This window comes from Nanorana parkeri, unplaced genomic scaffold (genome assembly GCF_000935625.1).
Source record: "Nanorana parkeri isolate BGI_ZX_2015 unplaced genomic scaffold, ASM93562v1 scaffold1326, whole genome shotgun sequence".
NCBI classification, from domain to species: Eukaryota; Metazoa; Chordata; class Amphibia; order Anura; family Dicroglossidae; genus Nanorana; species Nanorana parkeri.
In genome coordinates, this window is record NW_017307594.1 from 321,223 (window position 1) to 336,985 (window position 15,763).

The 15,763-nt window shown below is 48.6% G+C and overlaps 1 protein-coding gene across 1 annotated transcript in view; it reads left to right on the forward strand.

Annotated features, from left to right (window-relative positions):
- Positions 1-15,763, forward strand: part of LOC108797723 — a 46,575-nt gene that overhangs the window by 9,368 nt on the left and 21,444 nt on the right. Inside the window, exon 6 of the mRNA XM_018569375.1 lies at positions 14,174-14,647. Within this exon, the coding sequence (XP_018424877.1) occupies positions 14,174-14,647 (474 nt within the window). The remainder of the gene's footprint in view (positions 1-14,173; positions 14,648-15,763) is intronic.

Sequence of the window (15,763 nt, forward strand, 5' to 3'; positions counted from 1 at the left end):
ATACCAGAAGTGAAAACACTGGGGGGGGGGGGGGTGTCTATTTATCACCAATTCACAGGGTCATTTACCCTGTGAATGTTCGTTTTTGGGCGCATAATGCCAAAAATGAATGTTCTTTATATATATTTATCTCCAGTGCGAATGCAGTGTGTTGTATTAACACATTATGGCCACTAGATGGCGCTAGGAAACAAGTATTTTCTATGATTTCTGAGCGCCATCTAGTGGCCATAATGTGTCAATACAACACACTGCATTCACAATGGAGATAAATAATGCAAGCACATTCGTTTTGGGGATTGTTCACCCGAAACATTTACAGATCTTCTCCCTGCAAATGTTTTAGTCTTCAAACCAGTTAGTGTAATTGCTATTGAAAGTGGACCTGCCGTCGCCTCGCTGTTGGTCTTTGATCGTGATTGGTCGCCAATACCTCCTGCTGGTAACTCCCATAGCAACAAACATTCAAATACTCTTGTTTCAGTGTCTGGATATCCCACGGTATCTCTGTCTTCAGAATCCATCCGCCACGGAACCCGTTCCCTCTGCTGGAGCCGGCCACACACCAATAGAATCGCATCACGCCATTCGTTCCCAGATCCAATGTTAAAAGGGAAGTCAGCTTTAACCCTTTCCCTGCCACCGACGTATGGCATACGGCGGAACACAACTGTTTCCAGCCGGCCACGTCAGTGTGCCATACGTCCGCGGCTTTCTCCCTTCAGCTCTAAGCTCACGGTCGTTTTATGGAGCAGGAGGAAAGACGCTGTCATCCTGTCAGTTTAGGGATGACGGCGTCTCTGCGTGACCGAGCGGAGGGTCAGTGATATTATCGATCCTCTGTGCGCAGCGCCAACACTGGAGCGATCAGCTGATCCCTCCAATGTTTGTAAACAACTGGGGACACATAGTACTATTTGCCCCCAGTTATGAATGAACAGGAAGTGCTTCACATCACTTCCTGTTCATTCATGAGTTTCTGGATGGGTGGTAGCACTCACTATAGAGGCTCCTCCCCATTGATAAATATTTTACTATCTCCAGTTTGTGAATGAATGGGAAGCCTCTGTGCTGAGTGCTCTCCTTTCATGTAGAACAGAGGCTAGGGGGTATACGGCTTCTCCCTGCACAGAGCTGTATCCATACCTAGGGGTATACGGCTTCTCCCTGCACAGAGCTGTATCAGTCAGAGCACACTCAACAGACAATGTACACCCAGTCAGAGCACACCCAACAGACAATGTACACCTGGTCAGAGCATACAGTACTTAGCTCACATATAGCCAGAGCATGCATAGTAAGAGCACTTACAGACAATGCACACTCAGTCAGAGCACACCCAACAGACAATGTACACACAGTCACAGCATACATATTAGGAGCACATGCAGACAATGCACACTCAGTCAGAGCACACCCAACAGACAATGTACACCCAGTCACAGCATACAGTACTTGGCTCACATATAGCCAGAGCATGCGCAGTCAGGGCACACACAGACAGAACATACAGACGGACCATGTACAGTTTTAAAAAAATACACACAGGAGATGCACACAATCTAAGAACAAATAGCACAAGCCCAGCCTGAGCACACTGCCAGTTGGCAGGCCACGTATAACCTCAGAGCACACTTGACAATGCCACTTGTTATTGCCACAAGCAGTGAGGGTCTATGGACTGACCATTCCCCTTCCTCGCTCCCCGACTTCCTCCCACAGACGTGTGTGCACCGGCTGACTGACTGATCTCCTGAATGGCTCATTCATGTCGTGATCTTCACTTCTCAATTCAACTCCCTCCCAATTCACATGCGTTCCACGGTCCTCCAATGGGTACAGACGGGGAATGCGTCATGCAGGAAGTCGGGGAAATGCCATGATTCATTTCACAAACACATTTTATTGTTTTTGTAGAAATTATAGACCAGAAAAGGTTTTATTGTGAAAGAGAAATATACAAGATCGCACTCAGTCCATGGCTTTGTCCTCCTTCCCACCTTACAGTGATCCCAACCAAGTATGAAACATGTGAGCCCCCCCCACCCCCCCAGTTTTTTTTTGCCGGTCACAGGATGTTGTAAGTCTTTCAGGTTGAATGAAGGTCAGTATATCATTCAACCCCCTTCCTTTGAACCTTGGGGCCCAAATTTACTGTTGGACAAGGTGGTGCTCGCACTGTCCAGAGGTAAGGACCACCCACCGCCACCACTGCCGCCTCGAAGAAGAGGAAGGACCCATGACATCAGCAGACTGCCCCAAGAAAAAAAGTTTAGTATAATAGGATGTGAGGGGGCAGGGGCGTAACTAGAAATCACGGGGCTCCATAGCAAAATGTTGTATGGGGCCCTGTGATTTCTAGTTATGCCCCTTGCAGAGCCCACCTGAGAGTGACCCTGCAGAGCCCACCATAGACTCTCTATGGTGGATTCTCTATGGTGGGCTCTGCAGGGTTGCAGGTGGGCTCGTCACACCCCTGAGACCCCACCATAGAGTCTATGGTGGGCTCTGCAGGGTCACTCTCAGGTGGGCTATTTGGGTCAGCCCCGATCTGCTGTCCATCTCCTCCTACCGTGTTTCCCCGAAAATAAGACACTGTCTTATATTTTTTTTGGGCTCAAAAAAAACACACTAGGTCTTATTTTCAGGGGAGGTCTTATTTTTTTTTTTTTAAATGTACAACAATCCACACGTATTCATGTACAAAAATATGTTGATCAAGGGGTGCCGTACCTTTCCAAGAGCAATTTGCTAACCAATCGCTGGCCAGAATGAGCGAAGCGCACTTTCACTATTGATTCCTCACAGGTGGAGTGCATTTGGTATCACTCCGCCTGTGACAGGAGCCGGCGCTATAGAGAAGGCATCAGCTTATGCGGCTCTGCTCCCTCCGCTGCCGCCTCGCTTCCTCTAGCGCCGGCTTCGTTGGCACCGCCGATTCTCTCCTGCGGCTCTTCCAAGTTCCCCCTTACGCACTACCGACTCTGGGAATGGTCACAACTAGGTCTTATTTTCGGGGTAGGTCTTATATTTTAGCAATTTCCAAAAATAGTACTAGGTCTTATTTTCGGGGTAGGTCTTATTTTCGGGGAAACAGGGTACTGCACAGGGCCCCGCCTCCTCTTCCACCGCCGGGCCCTGTCTCCCCTTCCATTGCCGGGCCCCTCCTCTGACATCACCGACCCTGCCTCCTCTTCCATCGCCAAGCCCCGCCTCCGAAGCCGTGCCAAGCATACTCCGCTGCAGCTGCTGGCTGTCACTGACACAACAGCCAGCAGACTGTGAGGCCATAGTGACCAAGGTGGCCCGCACGACATCGGGGGGATGTCCTGGCCGGGCCCGCCTTTGCCCTGGGCCCCATAGCAGCCACCTGGGTCTCTATGGCAATTGTTACGCCACTGTGAGGGGGTGCTTTAGGTATATGTAGGGCTTAGGTATGGCCAATGTAATATTTCTGCTTCCAATGGCGCTAACTTACAGTGGGACCTTCTCGGCTTTGTGAATGATTTAGGATTTTCTGGTGTAAAATAAGCTGGCTTCTCTTGGGGAAACGTTTCCCACAACCAGCGCACAGATAGGGCTTCTCGCCCATGTGAGTTCCTTCATGAGAAGCGAGCTGCCCCCTCTCGGAAAACATTTTCCCGCATTCGGAACAAGAGAAGGGTTTCTCCCCTGTGTGAATCCTCTTGTGTACGATGAGATGTCCCTTCTCAGAAAACCTCTTCCCGCATTCAGGGCAAGAAAACGGCTTCTCCATCGGGTGAATTCTCTCGTGCTTAACGAGGTGTCCCCTATCGGGAAAGCTCTTCCCGCAATCGGAACAGGAATACGGCTTCTCCCCCGTGTGAATCCTTTCATGGACGACCAGATGGCCTTTGGTGAAAAAGCTTTTCCCGCATTCGCCGCAAGAAAAAGGCTTCTCACCCGTGTGGGTTCTTTGGTGTAACGTGAGGTGGGCTCTTGCCGAAAAACACTTTCCGCACTCGGAACACGAATACGGCTTCTCTCCCGTGTGGATCCTCCGGTGCACCAGGAGAGTCGACTGCCGGCTAAAACTTTTCTCACATTCCGAGCACGAGTAAGGCCTATCCCCCGTGTGAACCCTCTCATGTGAAATAAGATAGAGTCTCCGGGAAAAACGTTTCCCGCACTCGGGGCACGAATATGGTTTCTCCCCCGTGTGGATTCTTTCATGGACAATAAGCTGTCCTCTCGCAGAAAAGCTCTTCCCGCATTCTGAACACAGATACGGCTTCCCTCCCCTGTGGCTTCCCTCGTGGGAGATGAGGCGTAGTCTGTCGCAAAAGCTTTCCCCACATAAGGAACTGGAATATGGCTCCTCGCCCAGGTGGACTTTTTCATGTGAGACAAGTTGTCTTCTCCAGGAAAAGCTTTTCCCACACTCAGAACATGAATAGGGCTTCTCTCCGGTGTGGAGTCTTTCGCGCAAAGTAAGAGACACCCTCTGGGAAAAAGTTTGTCCGCACTCGGGACAAAAATACGGCTTTTCCCCGGTGTGTGCTCCTTCATGCTTTAGAAGGTTTGATTTCCCCATATAATGTTTCACGCACTTACAGCAGGAATATGGCTTCTTCCCTTTGTGAATCTTCTGATGCGCGATGAGGCTTCCGCTACAGGTAAAGCATTTGCCGCATTCGGCACAAGAATGCCGCTTGCTGCCGCTTTGGTTTCTTGACAGAGTTTGAGTGACGGGGCCTTCTTCTGAAGAATCAGATGTGATGTCATCGTCCTCCGTTTCACTGTCTGAGGAAGTGACAGTTCTCTTGCCTGTGCAGCGTCCATCTGGTGGGAGTAAGGAATGCATGGAGATTGAGGTGATAAAAACGCTGATCTTATTAAACAGAGATTATTTTGGAATGTGGCTTTATTGACTATGTTCTGTCACCTGATCAAAGTCAACTGGAAAATATTTGGACGTTTCTTGGTAGTCGAAAGGAGCAAAAAAAAACTCCACGTTGGGCAAGAACTATGTAAACAGTCTAAATGTGCTTTTGGGAGTCTTGTAGGTAAGGTGAGGTCCAAAACTGAGCTCCTCTGAACCCAGAAGAAGCTTATCCTGAACCCGGTCCGAACTTGAGCTCCTCCGAACCCAGAAGGAGCTCCTTCCAAACCCTGGTCCGAACCTGGGCTCCTCCGGACCCAGAAGGAACTCCTCCTGAGCCTGGTCCGAACTTGAGCTCCTCCAACCCAGAAGGAGCTCCTTCCAAACCCGGTCCGAACCTGAGCTCCTCTGAACCCAGAAGGAGCTCGTCCCGAACCTGAATTCTTCCGAACTCAGAAGGAGCTCATGCAGAACCCAGTCCGAACATGAGCTCCTCCAAACTCAGAAGGAGCTCCTCTTAAATTTGGTCTGAACCTGAGCTCATCTGAAACCAGAAAGGGCTCCTCCCAACCTGGTCTGAACCTGAGCTCCTCTGAACCCGGAAGAGAGATGAGTCCACCTGCCTACTCAGCTGTGGGCTGGGGCAATCCGCGCCCCACAACTGCACATACACAACTGCACATAAACAAAGAGGTGGGATGCCTGTGGTGACATCACTGACCTTATATGGTTAAATGGACCAGTTACCTACAAGACTCCAAAAAGAGTATTTTAGAGTACTTTTAAACAAATTTAAAAATGCGTTCAAATATGGAGAGATCCATCAATATAAACTTTACTGCTTAGAATTGTTTCAAGGAGAACAAGCCCCAAAGATCCTTATCTTGGAAGCCCCAGGTTTGGACAAGGTCAGTCAATAGAGTAAGAACTATCTACAGTTTTATCTTTTTGGCATGCTCTTGTTTTTTTTAAGGTATTGCTCCTTTCCCGGGTTTGCTAATTGAAGTCTCAGCTAGTAGGAGGCAGTATCAAAGTGTCACCAATTTTAATCCTGCCTACCCATGGTGAAAGGAAAAGCCAACCCATTTGTCTCCATAAACATTTTGGTTTTGGCCTTGGAAGATATCATCAGTGCATTCACGCCACTCAGTTTGGGATCCCTAATTTAAATATTGTTGTCTTTAAAGGTTGCCTTTGAAGGAGAATTGTTCACTATTTAGTGTTTATTACTCACATGTGCCAATCTCTATAGAAATGTCCTCCTCCTTACACGGCTCATCACTCTTCACAGATAGCTCTTCTGGTTCCTCTTTAATCCTCACATGTCCTTCTTCCTCCTCCTCCTCAGCTTTGACGTCTCCCTGAGAGTATCTGGTGTCTCCGGGGTCTGTGAATAGAGATGAGAGTGAAGCCCCCTGTACTGAGACATATGATAGACCCCAGAGAGTGTGTGTGGGGGGGAGACTGGTCACGTCTCTTGGCTGGTAACACACAATGACATGATGTGAGGAGGAGAGGCGGAGTCTAATAGAGGCTGATGGCTCATGACTCCCCCCACTAGACATATTCCGTCCCCCCCCATTACTGTGTACTGACAGATGAGGGAGGAGAAGAAGAGATTGTTGTAGCGACTGAACAAGGAGAATCTGGGACACTTTTCTGGATTTAGTGTTTATTCCTCACCTGGGCTGATCTCTGGAGGGACTTCCTCACTGCACTCCATAGATGGCTCTTCTGTTTCCTCCTTCACCTCAACTTTAATGTCAATTACATTTTCACTCTTAAAAATACAAAACAAGTGTTACATGTATTAACTAAGGTACAAAAACAATCTTTATAGAGTATAATTAACCCCCCAGTTCCATCTACCTGATGTTCCTGAGGGATCTCCTGATGTTCCTGTGTGGAATCCCGGGAATACAGAGGACGGGTCTGAGGGATCTCCTGATGTTCCTGTGTGGAATCCCGGGAATACAGAGGATGGGGACATCTCTCTGGGGTATTCCTGTTCCTGGATCCATCTGTTGGAAACACACACACTGACTGAATACATTGTTTCTATGTCTTTATATCAGAGGATGTGTGTATCTAGGGGGATCCTCGATACTCAAGAAATGAAAGTCTCCTCTTACCCGGTGATGTGAGGGGCGGCCGGTTCTCCATCATGACGTCCTTCTACAGATCCTTGTGTCTTTCAAGACATGTCCTCTCTATCAATAAATACAAGGCCCCCAAATTAAACCAAACACAGAAAACAATATAATAAATACATTTCTAACTCACAATGCAGTAGATATAATGATGAGCTGTTGCACGCAGACTTCTATCTCCAGGGTGGTAGTCCCAACCAGAAGAATGAAGCGGCAGACAAGTGAGATGTTATTTTTCTTTTCGCTTTTACATTTAGAAAATATTAACTGATACTTTTCCCCATGCCCAGGCCTATTTCTGTAACACGGGGGTTGCAGCTTTCCTGTGTATATAACCCCCAGCACCCCCAGAGCTCACCATTATTATTATTATTACATAGTATTTATATAGCGCCAACAGTATGCCCAACGCTTTACAATATAAGGAAGACATTACAATCACAATTACAAGACAAGATGGTAAGGAGGGCCCAGCCCCTGACGGCTTACAATCTAAAAGAGGAGGGGCAAGTGACACATGAGGAGGTAGCTGTGTGGGGATGAATTATTTGAGAATGTGATGGTTCAGTTGGTAGGTCGAGGTGGGATAGGCTTCCTTGAAGAGATGAGTCTTTAGGCAACGCCTAAAGGCAGTCAAGGTGGGAGATAGACGTACAGGTTGGGGTAAAGAGTTCCAGAGGATGGGAGAGACTAGAGAGAAGTCCTGGAGGCGAGTATGGGAGGAGTTGACAAGGGAGCTGGAAAGCAGGAGGTCAATGGATGAGCGGAGGGGACGGTTAGGGTGATACTTTGAGACAAGGTCTGAGATATAGCCGGGGGCGGAGTTGTGGACGGCTTTGTAAGTGATTGTTAATATTTTTAATTTTATCCTCTGGGCGAGTGGAAGCCAGTGGAGGGATTGGCAGAGGGGGTGAGTGTGGGATGGAACCCAGTGTAGGGATCAGCAGAGGGGGGTTTGCAGACACTGAGCGGTTGGTCAGGTGAATGAGTCTGGCAGCTGCATTCATGATAGACTGAAGGGGGGATATCCTGTGTAGTGGAAGGCCAATGAGGACCACCATCTAATAAGCTACACATCAGGAAGGAAGGTGATGATTTATTGAAGTGACATGAACCCCCCAACAGTCCACACAGAGTGCTGGGACCCCCTTCTCTCTTTTCCTCCTCTCATAATAAGAAAACATTATTACCTCCTCCTCACTGGACACACATTTGAGGTCGGTCAAATAGAGAAATAGCCCCCTCAGCTCCCTGCCATACTCCAACAGGGAACTCCATAGCAATCAATAAACAGAAAGAATCAATACTTAAAAAAAAAATGTCCACAGTACTAGAACGTCAGACGCCATTTTGTTGTGGCCAGTAGAAGCACATATTACGAGCTGCGAGCGCCGACCTACGCCCTCTACTGGCTGTCAGTCGCATTCCTACGCGTTTTTTCCCCTCAAGAAGAGCGCTGATTGGTTGCATGGAGAGACCGGAAGTGACCAGTGCAGCCATATTGTTGTAGCTCAGATTACGTTACGGAAGTAGAGCGGTGGCCATTTTGTTGTGGTCTACCAGGAAGTTGTACCATTGAGGAAAAAAAAGGGGGACGAGTGTCAGTTTGGCTTGCTCTGATTATTGTGTGTTTATTCGTTTAGTACAGGCTGTGTGTGGCTGGGCTGAGCAGGCTAAAACAGGTAGGAAGGGCCAATGTTTATTATTGTTGCCTGTCATAGGTCTGTCTGTGGGGATTACATTTCTAGTAGGAATTATACAAATGTAAACTAACAGGGGGGTGTTAGTGGTGGTGGTACCTTTGGTTATATTGAGGGAGCCCCAAAACACGAGGAGCAGTGGCGTCATAAGGGGGGTGCGGCCCGCACCCGGGTGACACCATTGGAAGGGTGACACCAAAATGACTGACCCCTCTTGCTCTGGCACAAAGTGCGACCTATCCTTTCTTGCTGCTTGCTATGCCCATCACAATGTAAGCCAATAGCGAGCCGAGAGAGGAAGGACCAACGCACTGAATTCATGACTGATGTCGACTGTAGTGGGCAACCGCCACGAGAGAACAATGGAGGTCACCAGCGCTGATCCCACTGGTAGTCCTTCAGATCCTCTGGTTTCAGGACTTTGAGTCACTCACCTAGACCAAGTATGGGGGTTCCAACATCTGAGTTCCCTGATAAGGATGCAGGTCGGTGACTCAGAATATTAGAGCCAGACTTCAGGCAAACAGTTGCCCAGCTGGTGATTGGCTGCAATACTCGCCTCCCCTCCACAGCTGCCCCCGGCAATAACTCAATTTCGCCACTGGGTGTCGTCAGTCTTCCCTGTTGAGGACACGCTGTGAGTACAGGGCAGCATGGATCCGACTCCCTGAGGGGACATCACCACAGCGCCCTACATTCCCAGTATAATGTGTGCGTCATGTGACCAGCCTGAAGACATCTGGAATAAGCAAGTATACAATACAGTAGCGGTGTCTCTGGCGGGGAGCAATGTGGGAGCGGGAATTTGGAGCCTGGAATTGTGAGGCGGGCAGCAGTGGCAGACGCTGTATTCTTCTTGGGACCGGTTAACGTTCTGGTTACTTAAGGATGGAATGTACCATTCGGTGTGTGACTATACCATGTGGCCAAAAGTATTCAGACAGAACCCCATTGCTGGACCAATGACGTTGGGTCTACTTTACAGCCTCTGCGCTCCTAGGGGGGCTCCTCTACATGTTGGGACATTGTCCACCCAACCACAAGAGCGCTAGCTTTCCCCAGAGACTCCAGATCATCAGTTTGATTACCGGCTCTGCCCTTCCCCTTGGAGTTCCCTTAGGCTTTACCGTAGGTAGACTTGCAATAGAGTCGTCATCGTGACTACTTCCAACAGTGAGGAGCCACCACTGGAGAGGAGAGAGCTAGGGGAAGATACTTCTCCCTACTCCTCCTGCTCCTTTCTCCATCCACTGAGGACATGTGACCAGAGGGAGGAGGAAACAAGGTAAGGGCAGGTGAAGGGGTCAGGCACATTGGGCTGTTATTGTCACTGCCGGTGTATTGTAGATTTGTTGCTGGTGCACCTTACAGAGGTCCACTTTTTTATCAGGAGGTCATGTTTTTGTCAAGTCAGTTTGTTTCGCCTACCATATTGGTACCCCAACATTTTACGGCAGAGCATGCACCACCACCCACCCAACACCACCACCCATCCACCACCACCCACCCAACACCACCACCCATCCACCACCACCCACCCAACACCACAAATCTCAGGCTCACTGTTTTCCTAATGTTCCCAGGTTTGGGTGTTAGTGAGGTTAAACACTGATGTTGGTTGACAAGATCCAGCTTGGTGTTGGGTTGAGGTCGGAGGTTCCATGCGACTAGACTAGACAAGAAGTCCTATCCCGGGCAGAATGTGGAGGACCTGACCTGCTGGGGCGATGTCTTTCTATGATGGTCTAACGTTTCCAATCACTGAGGTCTTCAGTATGACCTGTTCTACCACCAATGTCCATGGCTGGGAATCACATGGTCCTGTTTAGATTTTACTCCCGCGTTTGGTGTGTTTAAAGGGTGGCCAGATACCTTCTAATGGTGTCATGTATCTTGGTTCTTGACTCTCTGCTGTTGCTTTGTGAAGAGGAATCCTCAGTAGAAGAAAACATCTGATTGTATGTAGTTGTAGCCCTTGCCTGTGGTGATGTATGAAAGTCTATTATTGGCCATCTTTGTGCCTTCACTTTATAGATATTCATATATTGTCTTTGCGTCATACTCAGAGTCCAGTGCTCCGGTCATGGCTGATCCACAGACTATGGATGAGGCGAGGATAATAACTGAGAAGATCTTAAACTTCACCCTGGAGATCATCTACCTGCTGACCGGAGAGGTGAGGAGGATTCTGGGAGGTCACATGACATCACTTGTTTCTATTAGTAAAACACAGACCTGACCGGAGAGGTGATGGGGGTCCTGGGAGGTCCTAAATCTATATTGTGGAGTTTATGTTAGGTACCTTTTTTTTTAGTAACATGTATATATCTCATTTAGGATTACATAGTAGTGAAGAAGACATTTGTTGACCATGAGACTACCAGGCACAAGCTTTCTCCTCATGCCTTGAGAACTGACCGAATCAACAACAAGAAGGTTCTTGAAGTCACATGTAAGATCACTGAGCTGCTGACTGGAGAGGTGAGCGGTGCCGGGAATTCTGGGACATTATCCAGTACTAGACAAGGGATCTGTCTGGATGGTGACTGTATTATTGTGTGATCCAGGATGTCACAGTCTGCTTCTCATCGGACGAGGAGGTGGAGGAGTTAGGACACAAGGACAGCATGATGGAGAACCGGCCGCCCCTCACATCACCGGGTAAGAGGAGACTTTAATTTCTTGAGTATTGAGGATCCCCCTAGATACACACATCCTCTGATATAAAGACATAGAAACAATGTATTCAGTCAGTGTGTGTGTTTCCTACAGATGGATCCAGGAACAGAAATACCCCAGAGAGATGTCCCCGTCCTCTGTATTCCCGGGACTCCACACAGGAACATCAGGAGATCCCTCAGACCCGTCCTCTGTATTCCCGGGATTCCACACAGGAACATCAGGAGATCCCTCAGGAACATCAGGTGATCAGAATTAGTACTTTTCAGTCTAGTTTTTAATACCTGCACATGCTACATCAGACAAGACAACATTTTAATGCAATTTTCTGTTTGTGTTCTGTGTTGTTTAGGATGAAAATCTGATTACTATAAAAGTTGAAGTTAAAGAGGAAGCAGAAGAGCTGTCTGTGAGGAGCAAGGAGCCGTGTAAGGAGGAGGAAACCCCTCCAGAGATCAGCACAGGTGAGTAATAAACACTAATTCCCGAAAAGAGTCCCAGATTCTCCTTGTTCAGTCACTACAACAATCTCTTCTTCTCCCCCCTCCTCTGTCAGTAGACAGTAATGGGGGGACGGAATGTTTCTAGTGGGGGGAGTCAGGAGCCATCAGCCTCTATTAGACTCCGGCTCTCCTCCTCACATCATGTCATTGTGTGTTACCAGCCAAGAGACGTGACCAGTCTCCCCCCACACACACTCTCTGGGGTCTCTCATACATCTCAGTACAGGGGGCTTCACTCTCATCTTTATTTACAGACCCCGGAGATGTCAAAGATGAGGATGAAGGGGAAATTAGACAAATCAAGATTGAAGAAGATGACATTCCTCTAGAGATCAGCACAGGTGAGTAATAAACACTAAATCCAGAAAAGGGTCCCAGATTCTCCTTGTTCAGTCACTACAACAATCTCTTCTTCTCCCCCCTCCTCTGTCAGTAGACAGTAATGGGGGGACGGAATATGTCTAGTGGGGGGAGTCAGGAGCCATTAGCCTTGCTTCTCTGCACTGGCCCAAGAGGTCTTGTTTCTGCCCCTCGCACGACTGCTGAATTCTGCAGAACGCTGCGATGGGCCCTTCCGCCAACCAATGGGCGATGTTCACATCATGCGTTACTGCTATGTACACTCAGGAGACGGGATGTATCAACAGCAATACAACGTTTAAGGCCCATTCTTCGTTTACCATTCTTGTGTGTTAAGGAATTTACTTTGAAATGGGCTGCCGATGCATAAGAGCAGACATTAAAACATACATGGAGCATAATGAGTTAGATGTGTTGACTGCAGACTCGGAGCTGTCACTCAAGTGACCCCCTATAGCAGATATAGGCAAACTCCGTTTGTGCTGCCACCGGCACTGTCCTTTCTGCTATTGGCATTACACTGCTATGTATTGCATACGATTATGTTGTGGTGTATGCCTGACATCTAGTGGTAGATTAGCGCTACTACAACTAGTTTTTCTGTATACATTAGTATTTCCCACTTTTCCTCCCTCTTCTTTAGTATCAGTTGGTATAGTCTTAGATAGACCCGCCCTGCTTTTTCCATATTCCCTCATTTTATTGCTAGCCTTCATCGCAGACACTAGGCTGGGAAGATCATTTTACACTTCAAATGACCAGCAAACATCCTCTTTTCTCTTTGAGAAGTAAACCTACATTGGATTAAGCTTCTTATTGGAGAGTTAAGCTGCCTGTGGATTGCGCTGATTCAGATAGTGACAATACTGCCCTGGAAGGATAGATGACCAAAGGAGGTATGTCAAAACGTGAAGGAGCTTTTGAAACAGAACACCGTTCCTCCTGCTGTGGTGCAACTACAAATCCCTTTAGGCATTGCAAGACTCTTGACTAGGAGACAGATGCAGTATGAGGTTTGTAGTTTCACCACAGCAGGAGTTTGCCTTAGTATTCCCCCTCTCTCTTCCCCCTGACAGCTACATATAATACGTAGGGGGGGTGGGGGTGAAGAGCGTGCCAGTGAAGCTGGGCAGCACAGAGAATAATTAAGACACCCTCAGAAGAGAGGGGACTATGATGTGCTAGGGGGGAGGGGCCTGTGGTTGGGAATTGATGTCTGAGTTCATTTTATGGTTTTTATTGTGAATTTCCCTTTTTAGATGGAAGACGCAGAAGGAATTCCATGAAATCCAGTCGAATTACCTCTCCAGGCGGCGAAACGGAAGCGGATGACGTCGCGTCCGATTCTTCCGAAGATATACCCATTATCATAAAGGTCGATCCTGCAACTGCCTGCGCGGATCCGCCTTCTGATGACCAATACACTGTCGCCAATATGGAGGCTCATGCTGACTGTGGGACGTCCCCGTGTGCTGAATGCTCAATGGAGAAAACAGGACGTAACTTGCGCCAAAGATCGATCGCAAGGGAGAGACCGTATTCGTGTTCGAAGTGCGGGAAATGTTTTTCTTGCAAGTCCTATTTAGTCATGCACGAGAAGATTCACACTGGGATAAAGTCGTATTCGTGTCCCGACTGCGGTAAGTGCTTTTCTTGGAGGAGGACACTTACCATCCATAAACGAGTCCACACGGGAGAGCGGCCATATTCCTGTACGGTGTGCGGGAGGTGTTTCAGGCAGAAGTCGGTCCTCGACCTCCACGAGCTAACTCACAGGCCGGACAAGCCGTTCTCCTGCTCTGAATGCGGCAAGCGGTTTATTCAGAGAGGACAGCTGATTGCTCACATGAGATCGCACACGGGAGAAAAGCCGTATTCCTGTGAGGAGTGCAGGAAATGCTTCTTTTCAAAGTCAGGCCTGTTAAGGCACCAGAAGAGCCACACCGGGGAGAGGCCGTTCTCGTGTCCAGAGTGCGGGAAGTCTTTTTCCCACCGAGCCAATCTGGTGCAGCACCAGAGAGGCCACACGGGCGTTAAACCGCATCTGTGCGCCGAGTGCGGGAGAGGCTTCAAACGAAGATCACATCTGAAAGAGCACCAGAGGGTCCACACGGGCGATCGCCCCTACTCTTGCTCCGAGTGCGGAAGAGATTTTGCCAATCGCTCGGCTTTGATCAGGCACGAGAGACTCCACACGGGCCACCGCCCGTATTCCTGCTCTGAATGCGACAAAGGCTTTACCAACAAGTCCGATCTGGTCAAGCACGAGAGAGTCCACTCTGGTGACCGCCCATTTTCCTGTGCAGAGTGCGGGAGAGGTTTCGCCAGTAAATCGGCCATGGTTAGACATGTGAAGGCCCATGCCGGTGAACTCCCATATTCATGCCCTCAGTGCGAGAAACAGTTCTCCCATAAGTTCTCCCTTATGTCCCATCTTAGTTCCCACAATAGACAAGAGGTCCCGGTGCCCGGAGGCGGCAGTTGAACAAGGACGCGCACGCTCCGGCGCCCATTGAGGGGCTGCAGTGTTATTATGCCAGCTGGACTATCCATATTTCTGTTATAACTGGTTCTGGCGTGCAAAGTAGGCGGCTCTGCTGCTCACGTGGACAGTTGCTGGCGGCAGATAGACTTTCGGCGTTGGCCAGTCGGTAGGCCTGTGGATGCATCGTAAACCGTAGTGTAAGTTTAGGAAATATAATATTGATTAATATGTTATCATATGCACAATAAAAGTCTCATTTGTCAACCGGTACTCCAAAGGGGTGTCAATGAAATAGCGATGGTGACACGGGATTCACAAACTAGAATTGATATGGGGTAGTAGGTTGGGACGGGGTGGTGGGTTGGGATGGGGTAGTAGGTTGGGACGGGGTGGTGGGTTGAAACTCTCCCTCACCTTCTTCCATCTTCCTCCTTGTTGACCTCTGTGTGTACTTGTAGTTGTCTCGGAGACCAATGACGACATTATGGATCTGGAATATGAATAGTTGCGGCCCTCTTGCAAACCATTAACAATGGCAATGTCTGGTCTTGAGCTGGACGGACGCCACAACTACGGCACCATAGAGGCCTAGTTTTTGCTCTTTCCAGGTCCCATCACTTTAAATTTTTACAGTTCTGAAAATGTTGTCTTCTGAAGGATAATGTTCTTGGAGGCTCTTGCGTGTGAATCTTGGCAATGTAGATAATTGTGGCAGTAGGTTAGTGGGGACATTTGTGGGACACCATCTGGTCCTCTACAGTTTGGTGAGCCAGCTCTGAGCCATTTACCCAAATATTTGAAGGCAACACCCAAGGAGGTTGCGTTGACCCTGATGAGGTTTGGGTGAGCCTTGGACTGATGACCAAGTGGGTTGAAATGCTTTCATGGTGACATTACTAGCCAAGGCGGTAAAGGTTGACCCCAAGGAAACAGCTTCTACACACGTATAGGAGGAGGGATATAGGAGATGGGGGGCTAGGTACAGAGGAGGGGCATAGGAGATGGGGGGCTAGGTACAGAGGAGGGGCATAGGAGATGGGGGG